This window comes from Hibiscus syriacus, unplaced genomic scaffold (assembly GCF_006381635.1).
Source record: "Hibiscus syriacus cultivar Baekdansim isolate YM2019G1 unplaced genomic scaffold, ASM638163v2 tig00113302_pilon, whole genome shotgun sequence".
In the NCBI taxonomy this organism is placed as follows: Eukaryota; Viridiplantae; Streptophyta; class Magnoliopsida; order Malvales; family Malvaceae; genus Hibiscus; species Hibiscus syriacus.
Window position 1 is genome coordinate 376,760 of NW_024063454.1, and position 20,514 is coordinate 397,273.

Genomic DNA, 20,514 nt, shown 5'->3' on the forward strand with positions numbered 1-20,514 from the left:
AAGTGAGCTGTGTGAAATGGATGTACGGGGTCACAAAGTTGTTGATTCATTGATTCAATAATTGATGAAGAAATAAGAATTATTATTATTTTTTGATTATTTAATTGATTTGTAAAAGATGATTTGTAAATGTTGATTTGTTTAATTGATGTGTACATAATTTGTGTTGAAATGTAATAGTTGATTTGTTGATTTTCAAGCTGCTTTATGTTGAAGGCAAAACAGACTATCGCAACGCGAAATGGCTATCGCAACGAGAAAATCGCAATGCGATTTTCGTTTCGCATTGCGATTTTCTCGTTGCGATAACCATTTTCGCATTGCGATAGTCAAATGAATGTCTAATAAGTGATGACAACTGAACAGATCATAGCAATGTTCAAACTCAAGTTACTAATACATGCCTAACTGAAAATGTTAAAAGTGCACACATAAAATACACATAATGCAAGTTTTGTTAACATATATACTCCTTTTGGTTTGAAAATGTTTGGTTAAGTACCTAGAATTCAATAATTTGCTGTTTGTAGGTTTTAGATGTGTAGGAAGTCTTGTTTGAGCAAATGTTTGGTTTCTGCAGGTTAATCCTTAAGTGAGCTGTGTGAAATGGATGTACGGGGTCACAAGTTGTTGATTCATTGATTCAATAATTGATGAAGAAATAAGAATTATTATTATTTTTGATTGTTTAATTGATTTGTAAAAGATGATTTGTAAATGTTGATTTGTTTAATTGATGTGTACATAATTTGTGTTGAAATGTAATAGTTGATTTGTTGATTTTCAATCTGCTTTATATTGAAGGCAAAACAGACTATCGCAACGCGAAATGGCTATCGCAACGAGAAAATCGCAATGCGATTTTCGTTTCGCATTGCGATTTTCTCGTTGCGATAACCATTTTCGCATTGCGATAGTCAAATGAATGTCTAATAAGTGATGACAACTGAACAGATCATAGCAATGTTCAAACTCAAGTTACTAATTCATGCCTAACTGAAAATGTTAAAAGTGCACACATAAAATACACATAATGCAAGTTTTGTTAACATATATACTCCTTTTGGTTTGAAAATGTTTGGTTAAGTACCTAGAATTCAATAATTTGCTGTTTGTAGGTTTTAGATGTGTAGGAAGTCTTGTTTGAGCAAATGTTTGGTTTCTGCAGGTTAATCCTTAAGTGAGCTGTGTGAAATGGATGTACGGGTCACAAAGTTGTTGATTCATTGATTCAATAATTGATGAAGAAATAAGAATTATTATTATTTTTTGATTGTTTAATTGATTTGTGAAAGATGATTTGTAAATGTTGATTTGTTTGATTGATGTGTACATAATTTGTGTTGAAATGTAATAGTTGATTTGTTGATTTTCAATCTGCTTTATGTTGAAGGCAAAACAGACTATCGCAACGCGAAATGGCTATCGCAACGATAAAATCGCAATGCGATTTTCGTTTCGCATTGCGATTTTCTCGTTGCGATAACCATTTTCGCATTGCGATAGTCAAATGAATGTCTAATAAGTGATGACAACTGAACAGATCATAGCAATGTTCAAACTCAAGTTACTAATACATGCCTAACTGAAAATGTTAAAAGTGCACACATAAAATACACATAATGCAAGTTTTGTTAACATATATACTCCTTTTGGTTTGAAAATATTTGGTTAAGTACCTAGAATTCAATAATAATTGTTAAAAGTTTATGCATGTTAATCCTCGTTGCCTTTTTCATTTCGCATTGCGATTCTATCGTTGCGATTTGCAGTTCGCATTGCGATGGTCAAATGATGGCCTTTCGCAACGCGATTCTGACTTTCGCAACGAGATAATACAGAATCGCAATGCGAGTTTCAAAGTTCGCAACAGGTTTTAGTTTCGCAAGCCAAATTTTTTTGGTATGTATATATACGCAGCAGCAACAACTCATAACCTAAATCCCTAAATCGCAACTCATTCCATCTCCATCTATCACTCTCTCCGGCGACATCCGTTCCAATATCCAACGACATCCTTCCCCATCCAGCAACAGGTCTTAGTTTCGCATCTCGTTTGTTTAGTTACAACCATGAAATCATCTAATGTTGATCATGTTTGGATAGATTTGTGTTTGGAGGGTCATGGGAGAATGTTCATGGTGTTTTACAATATATGCCTTTACCCATGAATCTTCAACTAAAACTGTCATTAAAGAAGTTAACTTATGAAACCCTAATGTTACGTGTTTCAAAAAAATTGAATTTAGAGCCCCTAAGTGTATTTAGGCTATATTATCAGAGAAATGGTAAAGTTTATTTGTTAACCGACAATGAAGATGTTGAACGATTCATTGCTTACATTAATGTTTCAAGTGATGATGTTACATTGTATGTTGTTGAACCTAGAAGTAGTATTGTTGGGTCAGTAGCGGGTAGTAATCAACTAAGTGGGTCTCAAAACCCACAGCCTTTCTCTAATCCAAATCCAAATCAACTTTCAGCACCAAATTCCGGTTTTCGTATTGACCAATTAGACGATGATGAGCCAAGAGAAAAATTGTGAGTACTAGTCAGTATTCGAAATTGATCTTGGTCAATACCCGGACTTTGATATTGGTCAATACACGAATTTTGATGATGTTTCAGAAGAAGAACCAGACCCTGCGTGTAATGATTTTGATATTGGTCAATACCCGAATTTTGATGATGAAACACCCGTTGTCGAGGAAGATGTTGTTGATGATAATGAGGAGGAAGTTACGACTGTGAATGAACATGTTGAACATCCATTCTGTAATTCATATAATCCTGAAGAAGAAAAAGAAGAAGAAAAAGTCCCCGAAGAAAAGAAAATGCCACGGGAGTATAACTGGAATATGCCAGAATTACTTCAGTTACCGGAAGAAGAGTTGGCAAAGAAAGCAGTTGATTGTTACACAAAAGTTATTCGTATCAAGAAAGATGATTGTTTTGATACAAAGGAAGACTTGAAGATAGCTTTGTATACGAAATGTGTGGAAGATGGCTATCAACTAAAAGTTAACAAATCAAGCAAAGATCGTTTCGAAACAAGGTGTACGGTTGACAAAACTGTACGTGGCGTATGATTGCAAAGAGGATAAAAGATTGCGCAATGTTTCAAGTTAGGACCTTTATTGATAAACATACATGTTCAAGAACCCAAGTTTTTCCTCACCATAGACAGGCAAACAAAAAAGTGTTGGGTGGTTTTCTGGCTGAGTTAATGTTTTTGAATGGCAGGGTATATCGGGGACATGAAATTATGACTGACATGAATGCTCGGTTCAAGATTAGTATATCATATTCTCAAGCTTGGAGAGCCAAATGTTATGCCTTGGAATTGTTGAGGGGGTCGCCAGAAGCATCGTTTGCCCAACTGCCGGTTTATTGTCATAATTTAAAGCTGAAAAATCCTGGGTCGGTAACTCATATCAAACAGATAGAGATGGACGCTTTGAGTTGCTGTTTATCGCCATTGGTGCTGCGGTTAGTAAATCAATATAATTCTGTTGACTCATTTCTGTTAGTTACATGCATTTAAAATTTAAATGATTATATTTCTTGTGTATATTATTTTGTAGATTCGTTCGTTTATTACTTGCATGCGCCCAGTTATTATAGTGACGGAGCACATTTGAAAGGTCGATACCTTGGAGTAAACTTATTAGCAGTAGCCATGGATGCTAACAATGGGATATTGCCAATAGCTTACGGGGTTGGCAAATCTGAAACCTCCGATTCATGGACATGGTTTATGGGGCTTCTTAGGGATTGCATAGGTCCTATTAGCAATCTGACAATCATATCCGATAGGGCAAACTCAATTGACAACGCTGTTAGAAGGTGTTTCCCAGATGCTTTTCATGGACTTTGTGGTGTTCATTTGTATAGAAATCTAAAATCAAGGTCTGCTGGTATAAAAAAGCACAAATGGACATACTGGAAGGCTGTAAAGGCTTATCGGGAAGTGGATTTCAATAAGCATATAAACTGTTTAAGACGTGTTTTGCCTCAGTGTGCTCAAACACTAGAAGATGTCGGGTTTGAAAGATGGTCAAGAGTACATCAACTTGGAGCAAGATATGGTTTCATGACGTCTAATAGTGCAGAATCAATTAACGCTCTAAGTCGTCATTCCCGGAAATTACCCATTACTATGTTAATGGAGTTTTTTCGAGCCTCTATTCAACAGTGGTACTACAAGAAAAGAAACCATGCAGGTATTATTTCTTTGAATTTACAGGAACATTGGGATATATTTTACTAAGTATTATTTATTTAAATTTACAGGAACATTGGAACATCGTGTTACACCATGGACTGAAAAAAAGATAACGAAACGTGTTGTGAAGTCAACGTCATGGAGAGTTGAACCATGTTCAAATACTTTGTTTGAAGTACTGGATAATAATTTAAATGGGCTTGTCGATCTAAATGCAAGGACGTGTAGTTGTATGAAATGGCAAACATCTGGTTATCCATGTGGCCATGTTATAAAAGTTGCTCTTCATCTAAACCAAGATGATTCAAGCACATACGCTATGGATTGCTACACTACAGAAGTATATCGACAGACTTATGCCGAGATTGTCTACCCTATTTCACATCCTTCTGAGTGGGACATACCAGATGACTTACAAACAATTTTGCCACCAACCATGGACAGAAGGCTACCTGGCCGACCAAAAAGTCACGATCGTATACCGTCTAAGGGTGAAGAGAAGAAGAGATCGACATGTAGTCGGTGCAAGGAAAGTGGTCATACAAGGTTGACATGTGGATCACCAGTGCCATCACAATCATCTTTCCTCTACCAAAATATGGATCATCATCAAAATCCAAAGCTCATATGGTGTCAAGAAAAAGGCAATCAAAATCGCAATCATCTTTAAAATCCCAATCACAACTGGCTTCACCTTTTGGGTCTGTTAACTTAGGTGATTTTTAAATGCAAACGTTGTATTATGTAGATTTTGTGTGAACTGTTAACATTTTCAGTTAGGCATGTATTAGTAACTTGAGTTTGAAAATTGCTATGATCTGTTCCAGTTGTTATCACTTAATAGGCAATCATCTTAATGTCCATCGCAACGCGGAAATTACTATCGCAATGCGAAATGAAAATCGCAACGAGGGAATCGCAATGCGAAATGAAAATCGCAACGCGAATTTAATTTCGCGTTGCGATTTCATTTTCGCGTTGCGATTCTCTCGTTGCGATTTTCATTTCGCATTGCGATAGTACTTTTGCCTTCAACATAATGCATATTGAAATCAACAAAATCAACCATTACATTTCAATCAATTAAACAAGCACAAATAAGAATTATGTTAACATCAATTAAACAAATCAACTTGTACAAATCACCTTTTACAAATCAATTAAACAATCAAAAAATAAGCAATAATTATTAGAGAAAATAACACTTCTACTATTGAATCAACTTTTGCAGCCATACATCATTTTCACGCAGCTCACTTCTGAGATTAACCTGCATAAACCAAACATTTGCTCAAACAACACTTTCTACACATCTAAAACCTACAAACAACAAATTATTGAATTCTAGGTACTTAACCAAACATTTTCAAACCACAAGCCTATAAACATACCAATTGTTTATGGACATTTTTATAACGCGGATGCAGGTAGGCAGCGTCTCGTATATATCGATCTAGCCATATAATGTCGAAACCACAAGCCTACTGCAGCTCTATCTATATCGGTGGGAGGTAGATACTTTATACTTCCTGTGATCAAACGGTCCAACGCCAAGCATACGAGAGGACCACAATCCCCTCTGGGTCCTTTCGTTTGTTGTGGTGCGGTCTCGTCTCTGCTAACTGTAATATTGAGCTTCTTTCGCTTCTTGTTTCTAGAACGAGTCCAATAATTTATCGCATCCAAGTATTTAGCCAAATAAGAGCTCCATCCCTTAATAATATCTCTTAAATCAACCAATGATATGTAATTTATCATGCTGTCATATACTATTGCCTTAAGGGATGGGATCTGAAGCTCGACGAGAAGCCAATGGTTACGTTCCAAAACAGGGATAAACACCTGCAATCATAAGTAATAATTCATTCATTTGCGCACTTATTTATGAATACCTTTAAACTCAATCTAAAATAAACACTAACCTTATCGACCTCCCACCATGCAGGATAAAGTTTAGCTTGTCCATTGCCCAACGCAAATGATTCATCTCGTTGATTCTTCAAGTGAACTGCGTTAAAAGCCGTCGGCATTATTGTATACCGTGTATTTCTTTTATTTTCCTTAAGTTTCCTAATTATTAGTAGACGTGACACCCACGCATCGATATGCTGTTTTACAAAAAAATACATATATTAGTGAATTACATTAATTTTTAAACAAATTAATCAAATGAAAATATAAGAAAAATATAAGACTTACCCCTCCATCGAAATAGCCATTGTCTTCGACCCCTAATAATACGCCCCACCAAGACCGATCAAGCAACAAATAGATATCATCATTGAGCTTGCATATGTCAGTGAAACACCCCTGGCTTCGCTCGTGTAGATAAAAATCAACTGCGGTCTTAGCCCAAAGGGTGTTATCCAGAATTGTGTCCGGTAGTTGTTTCCTCTCCTCTTCAGATACCGGTATGGTACTGGCCGGTAACTCATACGAGAGCCAACTTGAATCCATCATGTCCGGCACGTCAGAGGGTTTCTCAAGAATCCTACATATGACGCCATGTGAATCAGGCTCTTGAATGGTGGGAGGGACCTCTTCAACGATGACAGTGGCCTCTTGAACGGTGGGAGGGGACTCTCGAGGAATGATAGGGGCCTCTTCAACGATAGGAGTGGACTCTTGAGGGATGATAGGCGAGTCGGGCTTCTTCTTGCGGTGTCTTCGCACTATTGGGGTATACGGAGACTTAATAGCACGTGCACGCCGTCTGATGCGTGAACTCTGTCGTGCAAGAAAAAACCCGACGTAAAGCATCCACCTTATCGGTCCGCTAAATAAAAATACAAATATCAGTAAATAAACAGACATGATATTTAAACAGTGAAAACAAAGATAAATATATTTCAAACTTTCAACCACAAGACAAAACAAAGACAAATACTAACTTCACAGTGTTAAAGTAAAAAGTTTAGCAGTTTTGGCAGCAACCGAATAAATTTACCAAGCAATCTAAGTGAAATGGTTAATTTAAGTGAAATTACGAGTAAATTTATCATCAAGTTAAATATGGAAAATCTTAAACTTACCTCGTTACGTAGAGTATGAACCTCATTCTGCAACGATACTACCATCTCACGTAGAGCGGCAACCTCACCACGTAAAGTAGACACCTCCACACGCCATGCACCATCGTTATCGCGTAGAGTACCGATCTCCTCACGCAAGGCATTGACCTCATCACGTAACTCCCTTGACTCATCCCGTGGAGGTGGAGAACAGGGAGATAGAAGTCGTGGCATCTTTGTCGGTCGCCTATCATGAGGTGATGGTGGAGAAGAGACTCGATGATGTGACGGGATAGGTGATGGCTCTCGTTGTAGAGGTGTATAGTCGGGTCGATCAGGTGATGGCTCTGGGTGAGGTGATGGCTCTCGAAGTGGAGGAAGTGGAGGCTGCTCATCATTCGTGCCATCAAAAAAACGCTGACTAGCCCAATCAGTGGCAAGCTCAGCCTCCGTGGGTGTCAGTCTCATTAATGGAGTGTTGGCCTCCTAATAATATAAAAACTAAAACAAAGTTAAACGTCTACTATTAATAACTTGTTTATATATGATAGTATTTGTGTTAACTTACATTATTTATTGTCGCATATGGTATTAAGTCTTCCCAATCCAACATACGTTTCCTCTTCCAGGAAATAGCCCTAGGAATATCATCTGAGGATTTTAATGCATATGTCCGCATGCTGGGGAAAGCCTCGAATATCCAAATCTACAAACAATATAATAACAAACATTAGTAATTGTTAAATAATTAATTATAATTTTGAAAACATTATATAGAAATTCTTACCTTAAAGGCCCAAACAAAGCCTGACAAAGTGTATTTCGACCCATCGCCCCGCAAACTTTTGCGGTCATCAAAGGCAGACGACAACTTAGTCCAGGTAGCTTTCCATATATACGAACCCCACGGAAACAGATTCCATGCATTTAGGTCCTCTACCAATAATATTAGCTCCTGAGGAATAGGTTGTCTGGCCTCTCTGCCTAGAAAGCCGGCATACAAAAGTAGTAGAAGGCATACTCGGACAACATCGACGTCATTCATCCGAGTAAAACCATCTTTCTTATTAAACAATTTCTTCATGTCGTCGACGTGTAAGTTCGGCTTCTCTATTGACTCATCAGGAAAAACCCTGGATAACCATGATGGGTGGGTGATATGACGAGTGTACCGGCCTACATCATCGTGTCCGAATCGTAGACCAGTGATTAAGCAGAACTCCTTCCGCCCAAAACAAGTATACGCCGGTGGAAAATGAAACCATATCTCTTCCTCACCACGTTGTATACTGTCAGGTAGATCGCTAGTCATGGTCTGAAGCCACAAATGGGTCAAACTAGCATCTCCACCCGGATGCTGTACTCTCAGCCATGGCCCGAAGCAGGTTTCTTCAAACAATTTTCTTTGTGCAGGTGAAAGCTTCGAAGCAATTGTAGTGGCTAGGCTAACTTTATTCCTTAATGTCAATGAAGCCGAAAAAAATTTCTACAAAAAAACAATAAACATACCAAGTTAGATATACCAAAAATTACACTGTCAAGATATACCAAAAACAAAACAATAAACATAAATATTAGTTTATTCTTGAAACTAAAATTTGCAACACTGTTTTGTCTTTTGGTTGAAATGAAAATCGCAACGAGATAATGAGAATTGCAATGCGGAAATGACTATCGCAATGAGAGAATCGCAACGCGAAATGACTATCGCGACGAGAGAATTGCAACGCGAAATGAAAATCGCAACGCGAAATGAAAATCGCAACGCGAAATGAAAATCGCAATGCGATTTTGGTTTCGCGTTGCGATTTTTATTTCGCGTTGCGATAGTTATTTCCGCTTTGCGATTTTCATTCTCGAAACTATTCTTCTTCTGCATTACTTCAACCAAAAGACAAAACAAAGACAAATACTAACTTCACAGGCTAAACAGTTTAGCAGTATTGGCAGCAATCGAATGAATTTAATAAGAAATCTAAGTGAAATGGTTAATCTATTATTGAAATTACCAGTAAACTTATCATCAATCTCAATATGAAAAACCTAAAATAATGCAAAAATTTCAAAATAAAAATAAAAAAACTAACCCTCGGAGGTTGATTTTCCATTTCTGAATGATTGTGAGGGATTTTTGACTGTGAATGGTTGTGAGGGATTTCGCCGGCGATGGGGACGGAAATCTTCGGAGATGGGGACGGATTTCGCCGTAGAGAGTGAAAGATGGAGATGGGACTGAGTGTTGTGTGTTTGGGTTTGAGGTTATGAGTTGCGTGCGATTACTGTGGACGGTTCATTTTCCGATTTATTAAGAAAAAATACGTGTTTGGAATTTGAAAAAAAATACGCGTTAATACGAATGGCGCTAAGTAAATCGCGTTGCGAAAGTCAGTATCGCGTTGCGAAAGTAAGTATCTCGTTGCGATTTTTTATTATCGCATTGCGATAGTCAGTATCGCATTGCGATTTTCTCAATTCGCGTTGCGATTTACTTATTCGCATTGCGAATTTCCCAATTCGCGTTGCGATTTACTTATTCGCATTGCGAATTGGGAAAATCGCAACGATACTGTAGACCATCGCAACGCGATTTTCAACTATCGCATTGCGAAAATGCAACGCGTATTTGCGATAATGGAGATCGCGTTGCGAATTAGCGATCGCATTGCGATTTTGTTGGTCATTTTGGCAAATCCGGAAAAAGTTGGTTAAAATCGTATATTATATGGGATTTTTGGTCACTGAGGTTATTTTCTCTATATGTTTTGATAACATTTTCAATTTTGTTAAAAATTGAACTTAATTCTACAATCGTAACCCTAAAAAATATTTTCTCTAGTCATTTTTTCCCTTTATTTTTTCTTTGTTCGATAGGCGACGACTTCAGCCTCAATGTCAGTCGCCGACCACCTATGTTCCATAATTTTTCTTTATCTTCTTGTATTGCATCTTATTTTTTCGTTTTATTTTTTTAATTTCAAAATTCTGCCTCCATGGCATGCTTTTGTCTATCTTTATGACACATATTTTCTGTCTTTTGGCATATTTTTGTTTGTTTATTTTTTTTAGGGTTGGATTTGACGACGTCTCGACTGATCTACATGACACTTATTTGTTATTTTATTGATCTTTCTTGCTTTGGACCCTTAGATATGATTTGGATATGAGATTTACGTTCGAATATAGTTTTCTCATGATGTTTGACTCTGATTTACTATTGTCAATGGTCATTCAATAGTTTAATCACATGTTGTGGTTCGTTTATCACTGCAGTCAAATATATTCGTATTATTCTTTTATTCGAGTTTTCAGATAGATTTTTTTTTATTTTTTTCTTTGTATGATCATCATATAATCTTAAGTAACTAATTTTTTATGTTAATGGTCATAAAAATGTCTTTATTATAAATATAATAATAATAATAATAATAATAATAATAATAATAATAATAATAATAATAATAATAATAATAATAATAATAATAATAATGTTAGATATCATTTAAAAAAAAGAAGAAAAAATAACGACTTCTATGGCCATATGATACCACATGATGCAACACAAACTAAAATGTCCTTGAATTATGCAAAATCTCTTAAGAACTAAATTAAATGTGAGCTAAAACATTTGCTATGTTGAAGACTTGTCATACACCTACTCGGTTAATCATTTTATATGCAATGTAGTATAGATAGATTATAATATATTTAGAGATTGTTGTACTATTTTAGAATTTAAAATTATTAAGTGGTCTAAATGGTTAAAACTCGAAAGAAATGTTGTGTCATGTGAAAATAATACGAATGTATATTATTAATAATTAAAAGAACTTGAATAAATATTACATTATAATTACCCTAGACAAAAAATTACTAAAACTTAATCCTATAATTTTTTTATAAAAATGTCTCAAAATTATTTTAGATTTGAAAATCTTAGCTCCCTCTCGTATTTTTTATTTAATTTCATCATTAATTATTGACTTGACATCTATAAAAAGAGGAATAACTTTTTTAGTTTTCTATATTGATATTTTTTTTAATTTTATCTTTAATCTTCAAGTATAAATAAATAATAATAATTAATTAAATAATATGGTTTTTCAATAATCTATATTTATAGTTTTTAAAGATTAAATTGATAAAAGTTATAAATTAGAAAATTAACTTATTTATTTATTTATAATTGTCCAGTTAACAATTAATATTGACATTAAACATAAATTAGGGGTGATTGATATTTTCAAATAAAAATATTATGTAAACTTATTATCATAGAAAAAAATATAAGACGTTAAATTTTAAAATAGTACAAGGACCTTTTTCATATTTAAACCATTGTAAAACTAAAAGAAAATAGGGTAAACCACACATTTAGTATCTAAACTATTACTTTTATTCCATTTTGGTACTTATATATTATTTTTTTCAAAATCATACTTAACTTTTAGTTTAGATTTTATTTTTGTACGCTGCCATAAAAACTTAACGACGATGTTGATGTGTCACCATAAGGTAACAATACCACATTATCATTGAAAAAATAAATTTCACTTCATTAGTTCTGTTAATTTATTAACGAAGATTGCCAAATTGAAATCTAAACTAAACATTAGTTATGATTTTGAAAAAAAGTTTGGGTATTAAAACGGAATATAAGTAATAGTTCATATACTAAATATGTAGTTTACCCAAGAAAAAAATATTTCTGGTTTTTAAGTGCTTACTGAAACGGAATCGTTTTGGAAATTTTGATTTTCCTTAGGAAAGGGCTAAGAACAATAAGAAATTTCCAACGGTCAGCTTTGTTTCTCCTATCCTTCAGAGTTCTGAGATCTGAATCTAAAACGAGAAATACACTAAAAATGCAGGATCCGCCAAGTATCAAGCCGGAATCCGATCCACCACTCACCTCCACCGCCACCGTCCAAACGCCGCCTACATTCCCCAACCCCACCACTTTCCGAGCTTCTTACCACCGGCGAGCCCACTCCGAAGTTCAGTTCCGGATCCCCGATAACCTCGATCTCGTATCCGACCCATTCGAAGGAATCGGATCCGAAGACGACTTGTTTTGCAGCTACATGGACATTGAGAAGCTTGGGGAAGGATCAAAGGGACCCGACGATGGAGGGGGTGCTGCTGGGTCTTCCAGTGCTGGATCGGGTCATAATCCCAAGGGAGAAGAAATGAGTGGCGGGCCGGGTATGGGGCGGAAGAGTAATGAAGAAAGGAAAGGAAGACATAAGTATAGTAATTCAGTTGATGGGTGTTCGCTAATGGAGTCGATTGAAGCTAAGAAAGCTATGGCTCCTGATAAGCTTGCTGAATTGTGGACTGTTGACCCTAAGAGAGCCAAAAGGTTTGTGATTCACTTCTTCTTTTTTAGTGAGTTTGTTGTTCATGCAGTAATATAGGCAACTGTAAGCTTGTAACTTTTAGTGTAAAGTTTGCGTTTTTATTGGGTAAAGTTATTAGAAGAAATAAGTATCTTTATGAAAGATGTTGTATTGGTACTTGGTAGTTTATAAAGCTTTTGCTTTTTTGTTTTGTTTTTGGTTGGTTATATGTATTTAAAATTTTGCGGGCATTATGATTGTTTTATTGAAATTTTCTTTTCTTTCTTTCTTTTTATCTCAGTGGTGAAGTTGACTTTCTGTTTCTCTTCTTTTTATCCTGGGAAGTTTAGGAAGTAAAATGATGAAATTAAGAAGTTGGAGCATGGAAATATATGTATTGGGAGGGTAGAATTTAAATGAGACTGAGAGTTAGAAGAATTCACGAAACGTATGCAATTTTATGGTTGTTTTGTTGACAATCTTTTTGTTAATAATGTAGTGTTTACAGTTTATTGTTTTCAGCCTTGAAGTATGAAGTTTTGTTATCTTCGAAAATTCAGTTTGGGAGAAGTTCTTAAAAGTATTCGCTTTTCTATGAAAAATTCTTGTACGTTATAAGTTGTATTCTTTTTATGCTGGTCTTCTATTGATTATGTTGTTTTGGCTTCTTTCTTGTTCCCTTTATGAGGAAAATGCATTATAATTATTTTTCCGAATTCCTGTGGTCTCTTGTTTGTACCCTGATAACATGAATGCTTCCTGAAATATTGAAGTAACGTAAGTTCTGAATGGAATATTCGGATTAGTTAATTATATCTGAATTTTGTTATAGAATCTCTATCTCAAGTTGCTAAATACATTTTATGCTTGTTCATATGAATTTCAGCCTATGAATGGGCTGTTTCACTGTCTGATGTTGTAATACTAGGTCTTGGGTAATGGTTAGAAAATATATTGTTTGTGTATCACTGAAAATTTGCTTCATAAAAAAATTCTTTATTGATTAATCTGATAGGCTTATCCTCGACCGTAGGCGCATTGATCTTGTCACTCTTTTGTCTTCTAAATGTTTTTTTTTTTAATTTTTTCTCATAATTTAATCTTGTTCTTCTTAAAACTTGATGGTTAGTTAGTAGTATTTTTTGTCATTCAGCATCATGCCCTTTTAAAGTTATTTGTATTTTTGTCTCTATATTTCATGCAGTACTAGAATGACATATCACTTAAACCATCAACAAAATGACTGAAGGTTATGAATTTTGTTAGTCATAATTGGATTATTTCTCTGTTTCTCGCATTTGATCATTGCTGGTTTCATATAAGTTTGATTTTTTTTTTTGGGGCAAATGAGCTGCTCTTTCCAAACTTCGGAATATAGCACATCTGTGAACGTCATATGATTACAGATTCTCTACTTTTGGAATGTTATAGCCTTTTTTCGTTCATATTTTGCAGTGTTTGAGAGCCTCTAAACTTGAGTCCGTTTATTTACATATTATTGAAAAGGTTTATCTTGCCTTAAAAGCGCAAGCATTCAGTGAGGTGGTCGGGTTAGAGCAATTGTCATCGCAATGCTCAAAACACCTCAACCTTGAGTTGGATTGGAAAATTTCTTCCATAGATTGACAGTTTCGTGTTGTTTGGTGAGATTTGGGTTTGTATACAAGTTTTTGCTAAGAATGTTCATTATTTGTGTAGGATCATTGCAAATCGGCAGTCGGCTGCTCGCTCTAAAGAGAGAAAAGCCCGATATATATCTGAACTGGAGAGAAAAGTCCAAACACTGCAAACAGAAGCGACTACTCTTTCTGCACAACTAACCCTTTTCCAGGTTTTTGCAAAACAATTTTTTCTCTCATTGCATGCCATAATGTTGAAGCTTGTTTGTGGTGACCATTTCCATTCCTTATTCTGATAACATCAGATCTACATATTAAACAATCAATTTATGGCTGTTCTACTTTCTAATATCAAAAGCTTTTCGTAATCGGAGCTTTAGTTCTTTTATCTTATGTTGCTTTATCTTTCTTTATTGATAATACTGGAATATTTAACAGCCTTTTTGTGTTCTATTCTAGAGAGATACAACAGGCTTGACTACTGAGAACACTGAGCTTAAGCTTCGGCTACAAGCTATGGAACAGCAGGCTCAGCTACGGGATGGTATGTTTTGTCCAGACTATTCTGATTACCAAATTCTCTCCAAGATGGCATTCTTTAAAAGCTTATACTTAGCTTTTCTGTGGATATGTTTATTTTCTTCGCAAATTGAGCAGTTTTCTTTTACCGTATATAGTTAATGATGAGAAGCAAAACAAACTTGCGTGGAACTGGTTGAACCCAGGGATTTGCATTCTAAGTGATGTTCTTCAGAGAGATCAATCTTTGTGTATAATTAGTGGAGATAATCAGTCATGTTTGTATCGTGTAAAATAAAAATTACTGCAGAAACTTGTAATTGCATATAGTTTTTCTCATGTTTTGTTTCTGACTACAGCTCTAAATGAAGCGCTGAAGAAGGAAGTAGAGAGGCTCAAGATGGCTACCGGAGAAATGTCAACACCGATAGAGAACTTTAATTTGGGAATGCACCATATGCCATTCAGCCAACCTTCTTTCTTTCCTCCCCAGTCGCGGCAAGTTGAAACCCAGAATATGCAAATGCCACCATTTCATCCCTTGCAATCTGTGATAGCTGCCTCCAACTCACATGCCTTCGCTGATATAATGCAACAGGATCCTCTTGGCCGATTGCAGGGGCTTGATATCAGTAGCCGAGATACGCACTTAGCGAAAGCTGAAGGCCCTTCATATCTTCTGGTGAAAGTAGTGGAACATTATGATACAGATTTTGCTGATCTACACCTTGCCCTGTCCTATTTGTTGGGTTGTTCATAGACTGACCTTATTGACATCGAAAGGTACTATTCGTTTGAATTTAGAAGTTTTAATGTGATTGGGATTTAGTTTTCTCTGTAGATTTGCTAGTTCTTCAGTTATTCAAGATTCTTGTGGCATTCAACTCATTTTTTGGAGCAACGATGTGGGAATAGAAGTATGATACTAGTAGTAGATTAATGGAGCATGTCAAACCAGTTGCTGCCATTTGTTGTCTTTCGAGTATTGTTTAAACTTTAAAGTTGTATTTCCTGTGAATTTCTTCAAAAATTGTTTTTTGTTTCAGTCGAGGGTGAATTCGTCTCTTAAACAATGTTCTATGATTACTTGTGAATTCGTCTCTGTGGTGATCTGTACTCGGTCCATGGATGCTAACCGTCTTGGACAACAACTTAATGTTTCAAGTCTGAGTTCATCTGAAACATGATCGAAACCTTGCTTACTATCTCAATCTAATCATTAACACGCAAATGCAAGTTTGTTTTCAGTGTGGTTAGGCTATCATCATTGATTAGGAAGCTTGCTCTGCAGAAGGATAGCTGATTTTGACTTTACTGCAACAAGGCAGCAAGGGATCATTATTCTACCAATTTCCATGCTTTAAACCATTCTCCCCTCTCAATCTCCACTGTTTCATGACCAAAATTATTTAATTAAATTTAATTTAGGACCAAATTGATAAAATGTATAAGTATTGAGGACTAATGTATAATTTATACCAATGTTATTAACTGTCACATCAGCATTGCCGTTAGATATTAGCGGCAAGTTGCTTGATTGAATACAATTTAATAGTTAAGTGGTTTGTTGACAAAATTGAAAGATCGATGCTAGAAATAAAAGGCCTAAATAGTTAGGTGGCCAATGGTATAATTTATCCTAAATTATATCCTTATGTTACGATTGTTTAACTTGCATTGCTTGATGGATTACTCACTGAAGATAGATGGCAGAGTTGGGGGTATGGATGCAGGTTCTGTGATGGTCGGGAGACAAGGGACTATTCGTTTGTTGAGTGTTCCTTTTTCAAGAAGGTTTGGTCTTCAATTATATAACTTTGTGCACTTTCAAGAAGATTTGTGGGTACCTGAAGTAGGAATTTATTTATGGAAAAAGTGATTATGTCACCGGTAAATGGTTCACCTCTTTTAATTTGGTTGGAGAGTTACGATAGTTCTAATAAGCTGAAAAAGATGAAATACAAAATGGAGAGAACGATCGAGATGTAGAAAGAGTTTAGAATCCCTTCTTTAGACATGCTAGAGCCTGGCTTACAGGGTAACGATGGTTATCAATATATTTACAATATAAATAGATATTATTGTCGTATTGCAAATTTGATTTTGATATATTACACAGACTTGCCAGTGGTCATGTCAAGAGATTATAGATGATTGGAGGATATGGAACTTCGAAGACTTCGATTAGCGAAAGAATTTTCTGAAGGCTTCGATAGACTAAAAAGTAACAATAGAAAAAATAAGAAAAAAAATACAACAATATTAATTTGTAATATTACAATCAAATAAATTTCTACACTTCTATGTAATTTTTAGCACAAACATATATATATATGTACATTCTTAGCAATCAATATACTAATTTAGACTTATTTATGTGTTTGAAATTTAATTTAATTTTCTCATTGACTGTGTTTGATTCAAATAAAATATATCAATTTATTTTTCTCATTGACTGTGTTTGATTCGAATAAAATATATTAGTAAAAATACTTTATTTTGACGGTCAACCATTTCTCTTTAACATTTTTCGAGAAGTATTTCATCAATTTATTTTAGTAAAACACGACGATATATGAGGTGAGTATATTGTCTGTTCATCTTCTATATGATTGTCTTTCTTTTGTTATTTTTCATGCATGCACTGTAGTTTTTAACCCTTGAAATTTCTTTTTCTTTTTTTAAAAGGGGCATCTTGTATGTATTACGAAAAACATATAAAGACAACAACTATGATCGAGGCCTCATTAAAAAAATCTCCCTAAGCTTAAGTGAAAGAAAAATAATGCCCCAACCAAAGCCATTCGAAAAGTAGCCCCTTTCAATTTTTTACTTATTATTCTCTTCATTTTTTACTATAATATATTGTTTTTTATTATAATCTATTCCTTTTTAAGAGTGTTCATAATTTGATTAAAACTGAATTAACCGATCGAATTGAATTTTTTTTTTAATTAATTGATCGGTTAATTTTAAGTTCAGTCGATTATTCTTAATTAGTTATGTTTAAAGAATGAAACTAGCAGCGTTTAAAAGAAATATGTGGCACCAAGAGAGATAGATTGACTTGAATACCTATATTCTTATTCACAATCTGAAGTATGTACAATGAGATGGAAAATGCCTCCTATAATAAAATCCTCTTACATTCGATGGCTTAGATCTAATTACATGGGCGATTATGATAAGTTCCCTATTCTATCTGCATTTACAATCCTACTCTTAACACAAATACTAGAGATGGAGTGCAACTCAAATAGGTGGGGCGCATGACTTATCAACATTCTCCTAGGACCCGGTCTAGTTAGGTGGCTTAGGTAAACCCAAAACACCCTACAAAACCTCTTAGCCTCCATTCAGCGCACATGCCTTGGACTCCATCTCGTGGACCGTGACAAGATGCATGAACTACGATAATTTTCAATGTAATATTTTCCTTTATTTTGTTCATGAGCTCACATGTTAGACATAAGCACTTTTTTAAGAACTTAAAAGAAAAAGATGGATGAAAATGAAAAGAAAAAAACATGTGTAAAGCTTGAAAGCAATGGGTAGCATCCTTTGCCTAATCACCCATTAGATTTGTGATTTCTTCTTACAGTAAAACCTTGGACCTATTATTATGAAAACTGATTCTTTGAGAAACCTTTATTCGATTAAGGGAAATGCAAACAAAATATGAAACCTCCTGCGAAAGTTATGTTTATAACTCACCAAGAAAGAGAAATTAATATAGGACATTTGGTGGAGTCTCCTTTTCTCTAGTATCTGTTCATGAAATACAACATCTAGCTTCTTCTTCTTTTTTGACTAAGAAAGACAAGAAAGTGGGAAGCTAAGCTAGCCCCTCATCACTCTCCAGCATGTTAGCATGTTCATCATCTGGTCTTGATTCAGTCCCAAGAATCCATGCCCCCATCAACAAGAGGAGGACGTATTGCCGCAAGAGAAAGCATGACTGAATCAGGAAGAGTTCCTCCAATTGCATTCCACTTTCATTCACCATTTACATTTACCATATCGGAGACCATTACATCAGCGGGGGGGTTAACATGGTAGAGGCGTAAATTTCATATGAGGCCTAAATCACCTGGCCAGTTTTCCTCCCAAAAATTCACAGCGGTTCCATCACCAAAGGTCCAAGCAATGCCCTCCCTAATTTCATTCCACACCCCGGGTGAAATTAGAAATTTATTATAGCGGAGTTGAAGTATTTTTATTTTCCATAAATTTATTTTTTTAATTGAGAGGGGTCTAGTAAATTTTTCTTTATCTATTTTTGTAAAATATGTATTTTTCAATATTAATTCATATTTAAAAATAATAATTGGTGTGGCCAAAACTCCCCTTGGCCCTCACGATGTTCCGCCCTCTTCCACACCACTCTCATGCCTTTCCACCTCAAAAGAACGGATTTAAAACGTTTGCATTGCATAAAATGATATAGTCGAAAGAACGGATTTAGCCAAAATGACACACCCTACAAGTGATAAATGACGTGCCTTCCAACCTGAAAGTTTGTCACGAACCTTTCGCACAATGTATTGGGAAGTAACACGAGTGACCGCATTGTGAAGCAAAGATACTCCCAAATATTTACCAAGGTTATCTATCCAAGTAAATTGAAGCCGCCACCAGGGGCGGATGCACTAAGCCCTAGGGGTCAAGTGCATCTCATTATTTAAGGAAAAAATTTAAATTTAGTATAACATATTAAAAAAATGAAAAAAAATGAAAAATTTTACACCCCATTAATTTTAAGAAAAGAAAATTAAAATCTGAACATCATTCTTAAATTTCTAGATCCGCCATTGGTCGGCACTAATGTCCCCGCTTCTTATTTTCATTTGAAGTACTTGACCATACGGGTAACAAGTTTCCATTTGTGTGAAAACATCAAGCTTCTTATTGCCATTTGTGTAAATTTGAGTAGAAGCATCTTATTCATTACTGTTATTTGTGTAACAGGTTCCCACACGTGTAACAAGTTCCAATGTGGAGTATTTGGGAGTGCAAAAGCAGAACTTGAATCATATTTTATGTTTCTAATACCATCTAAGCATATGTTAAATCTCATGCGTAACAAGTTCTCACTTGTTAAATGAATATATCTGACTTTCTTTATTAATTTATCTTGGTCTATTAATTCTTGATTTAAACTCTTTTGTCATTCTAATTCAAAAAAAGAAAAATTCTTTTACTATGATTTAATATTGTGTATTATAAATTATATAGTTAGATACCATTATTATTTAATATAATTAAATAATTTTATTGGTTGGCACGTGTATTATTAATTATTTATTAGTTGATCATTCAAGTTAACACATTATAATAATATATTTAAAAATTTACCGGATATAATTTTATAGCAATCAATTAGCTTATTTTGAATCAATTAACTTAAAAATTAAGGTATTAATGTAATTATATAATAAAATTTATAATTCATTTTGTTTAAAAAAAATGGAAATATTGTGGACAGAAAAAAATTATAAAATAAAACTCGTCATATGAACTGAAAGAAAATTGTATAATACCTGTAATGTTTTCATGACAAATTTTAATTATTTATTATATTTTATGAAACTCGTCATGAGGTAATGACGAGTTCCACACGTGCTATAACAAATGGCCTATATTCTAAATTAATTCTCAAACACCTATATTTCTAAAAAAAAATTTCGCATGAACTATTTGACTAACAATGTCTTTGTTTCACTGAAAACAAATTTTGATTTTGTTTTTAAAAGTTATCAAACAATGAAAAATAATTTATACAATATCATTCAAACACGAAAATA

At 34.6% G+C, this 20,514-nt stretch overlaps 1 protein-coding gene across 1 annotated transcript; it reads left to right on the top strand.

The window, feature by feature from the left end:
- Window positions 1-12,042: 12,042 nt before the first annotated feature.
- LOC120186159 (transcription factor RF2b-like) lies at window positions 12,043-16,054 on the top strand. Its single transcript, XM_039190175.1, has 5 exons — window positions 12,043-12,595; window positions 14,271-14,403; window positions 14,651-14,735; window positions 15,070-15,493; window positions 15,959-16,054. Exons 1-4 carry the CDS (start codon window positions 12,099-12,101, stop codon window positions 15,468-15,470), a joined length of 1,116 nt encoding a protein of 371 aa, XP_039046106.1. The 5' UTR covers window positions 12,043-12,098; the 3' UTR covers window positions 15,471-15,493; window positions 15,959-16,054.
- The last annotated feature ends 4,460 nt before the right edge of the window (window positions 16,055-20,514 follow it).

Excerpts from the sequence above, each read along its gene's own strand:
- LOC120186159 (XM_039190175.1), top strand. The coding sequence starts at position 12,099 with ATGCAGGATCCGCCAAGTATCAAGCCGGAATCCGATCCACCACTCACC. Across the intron at positions 12,596-14,270 it reads GACCCTAAGAGAGCCAAAAG|GATCATTGCAAATCGGCAGT; the intron begins GTTTGTGATTCA and ends TTATTTGTGTAG. Across the intron at positions 14,404-14,650 it reads CACAACTAACCCTTTTCCAG|AGAGATACAACAGGCTTGAC; the intron begins GTTTTTGCAAAA and ends GTTCTATTCTAG.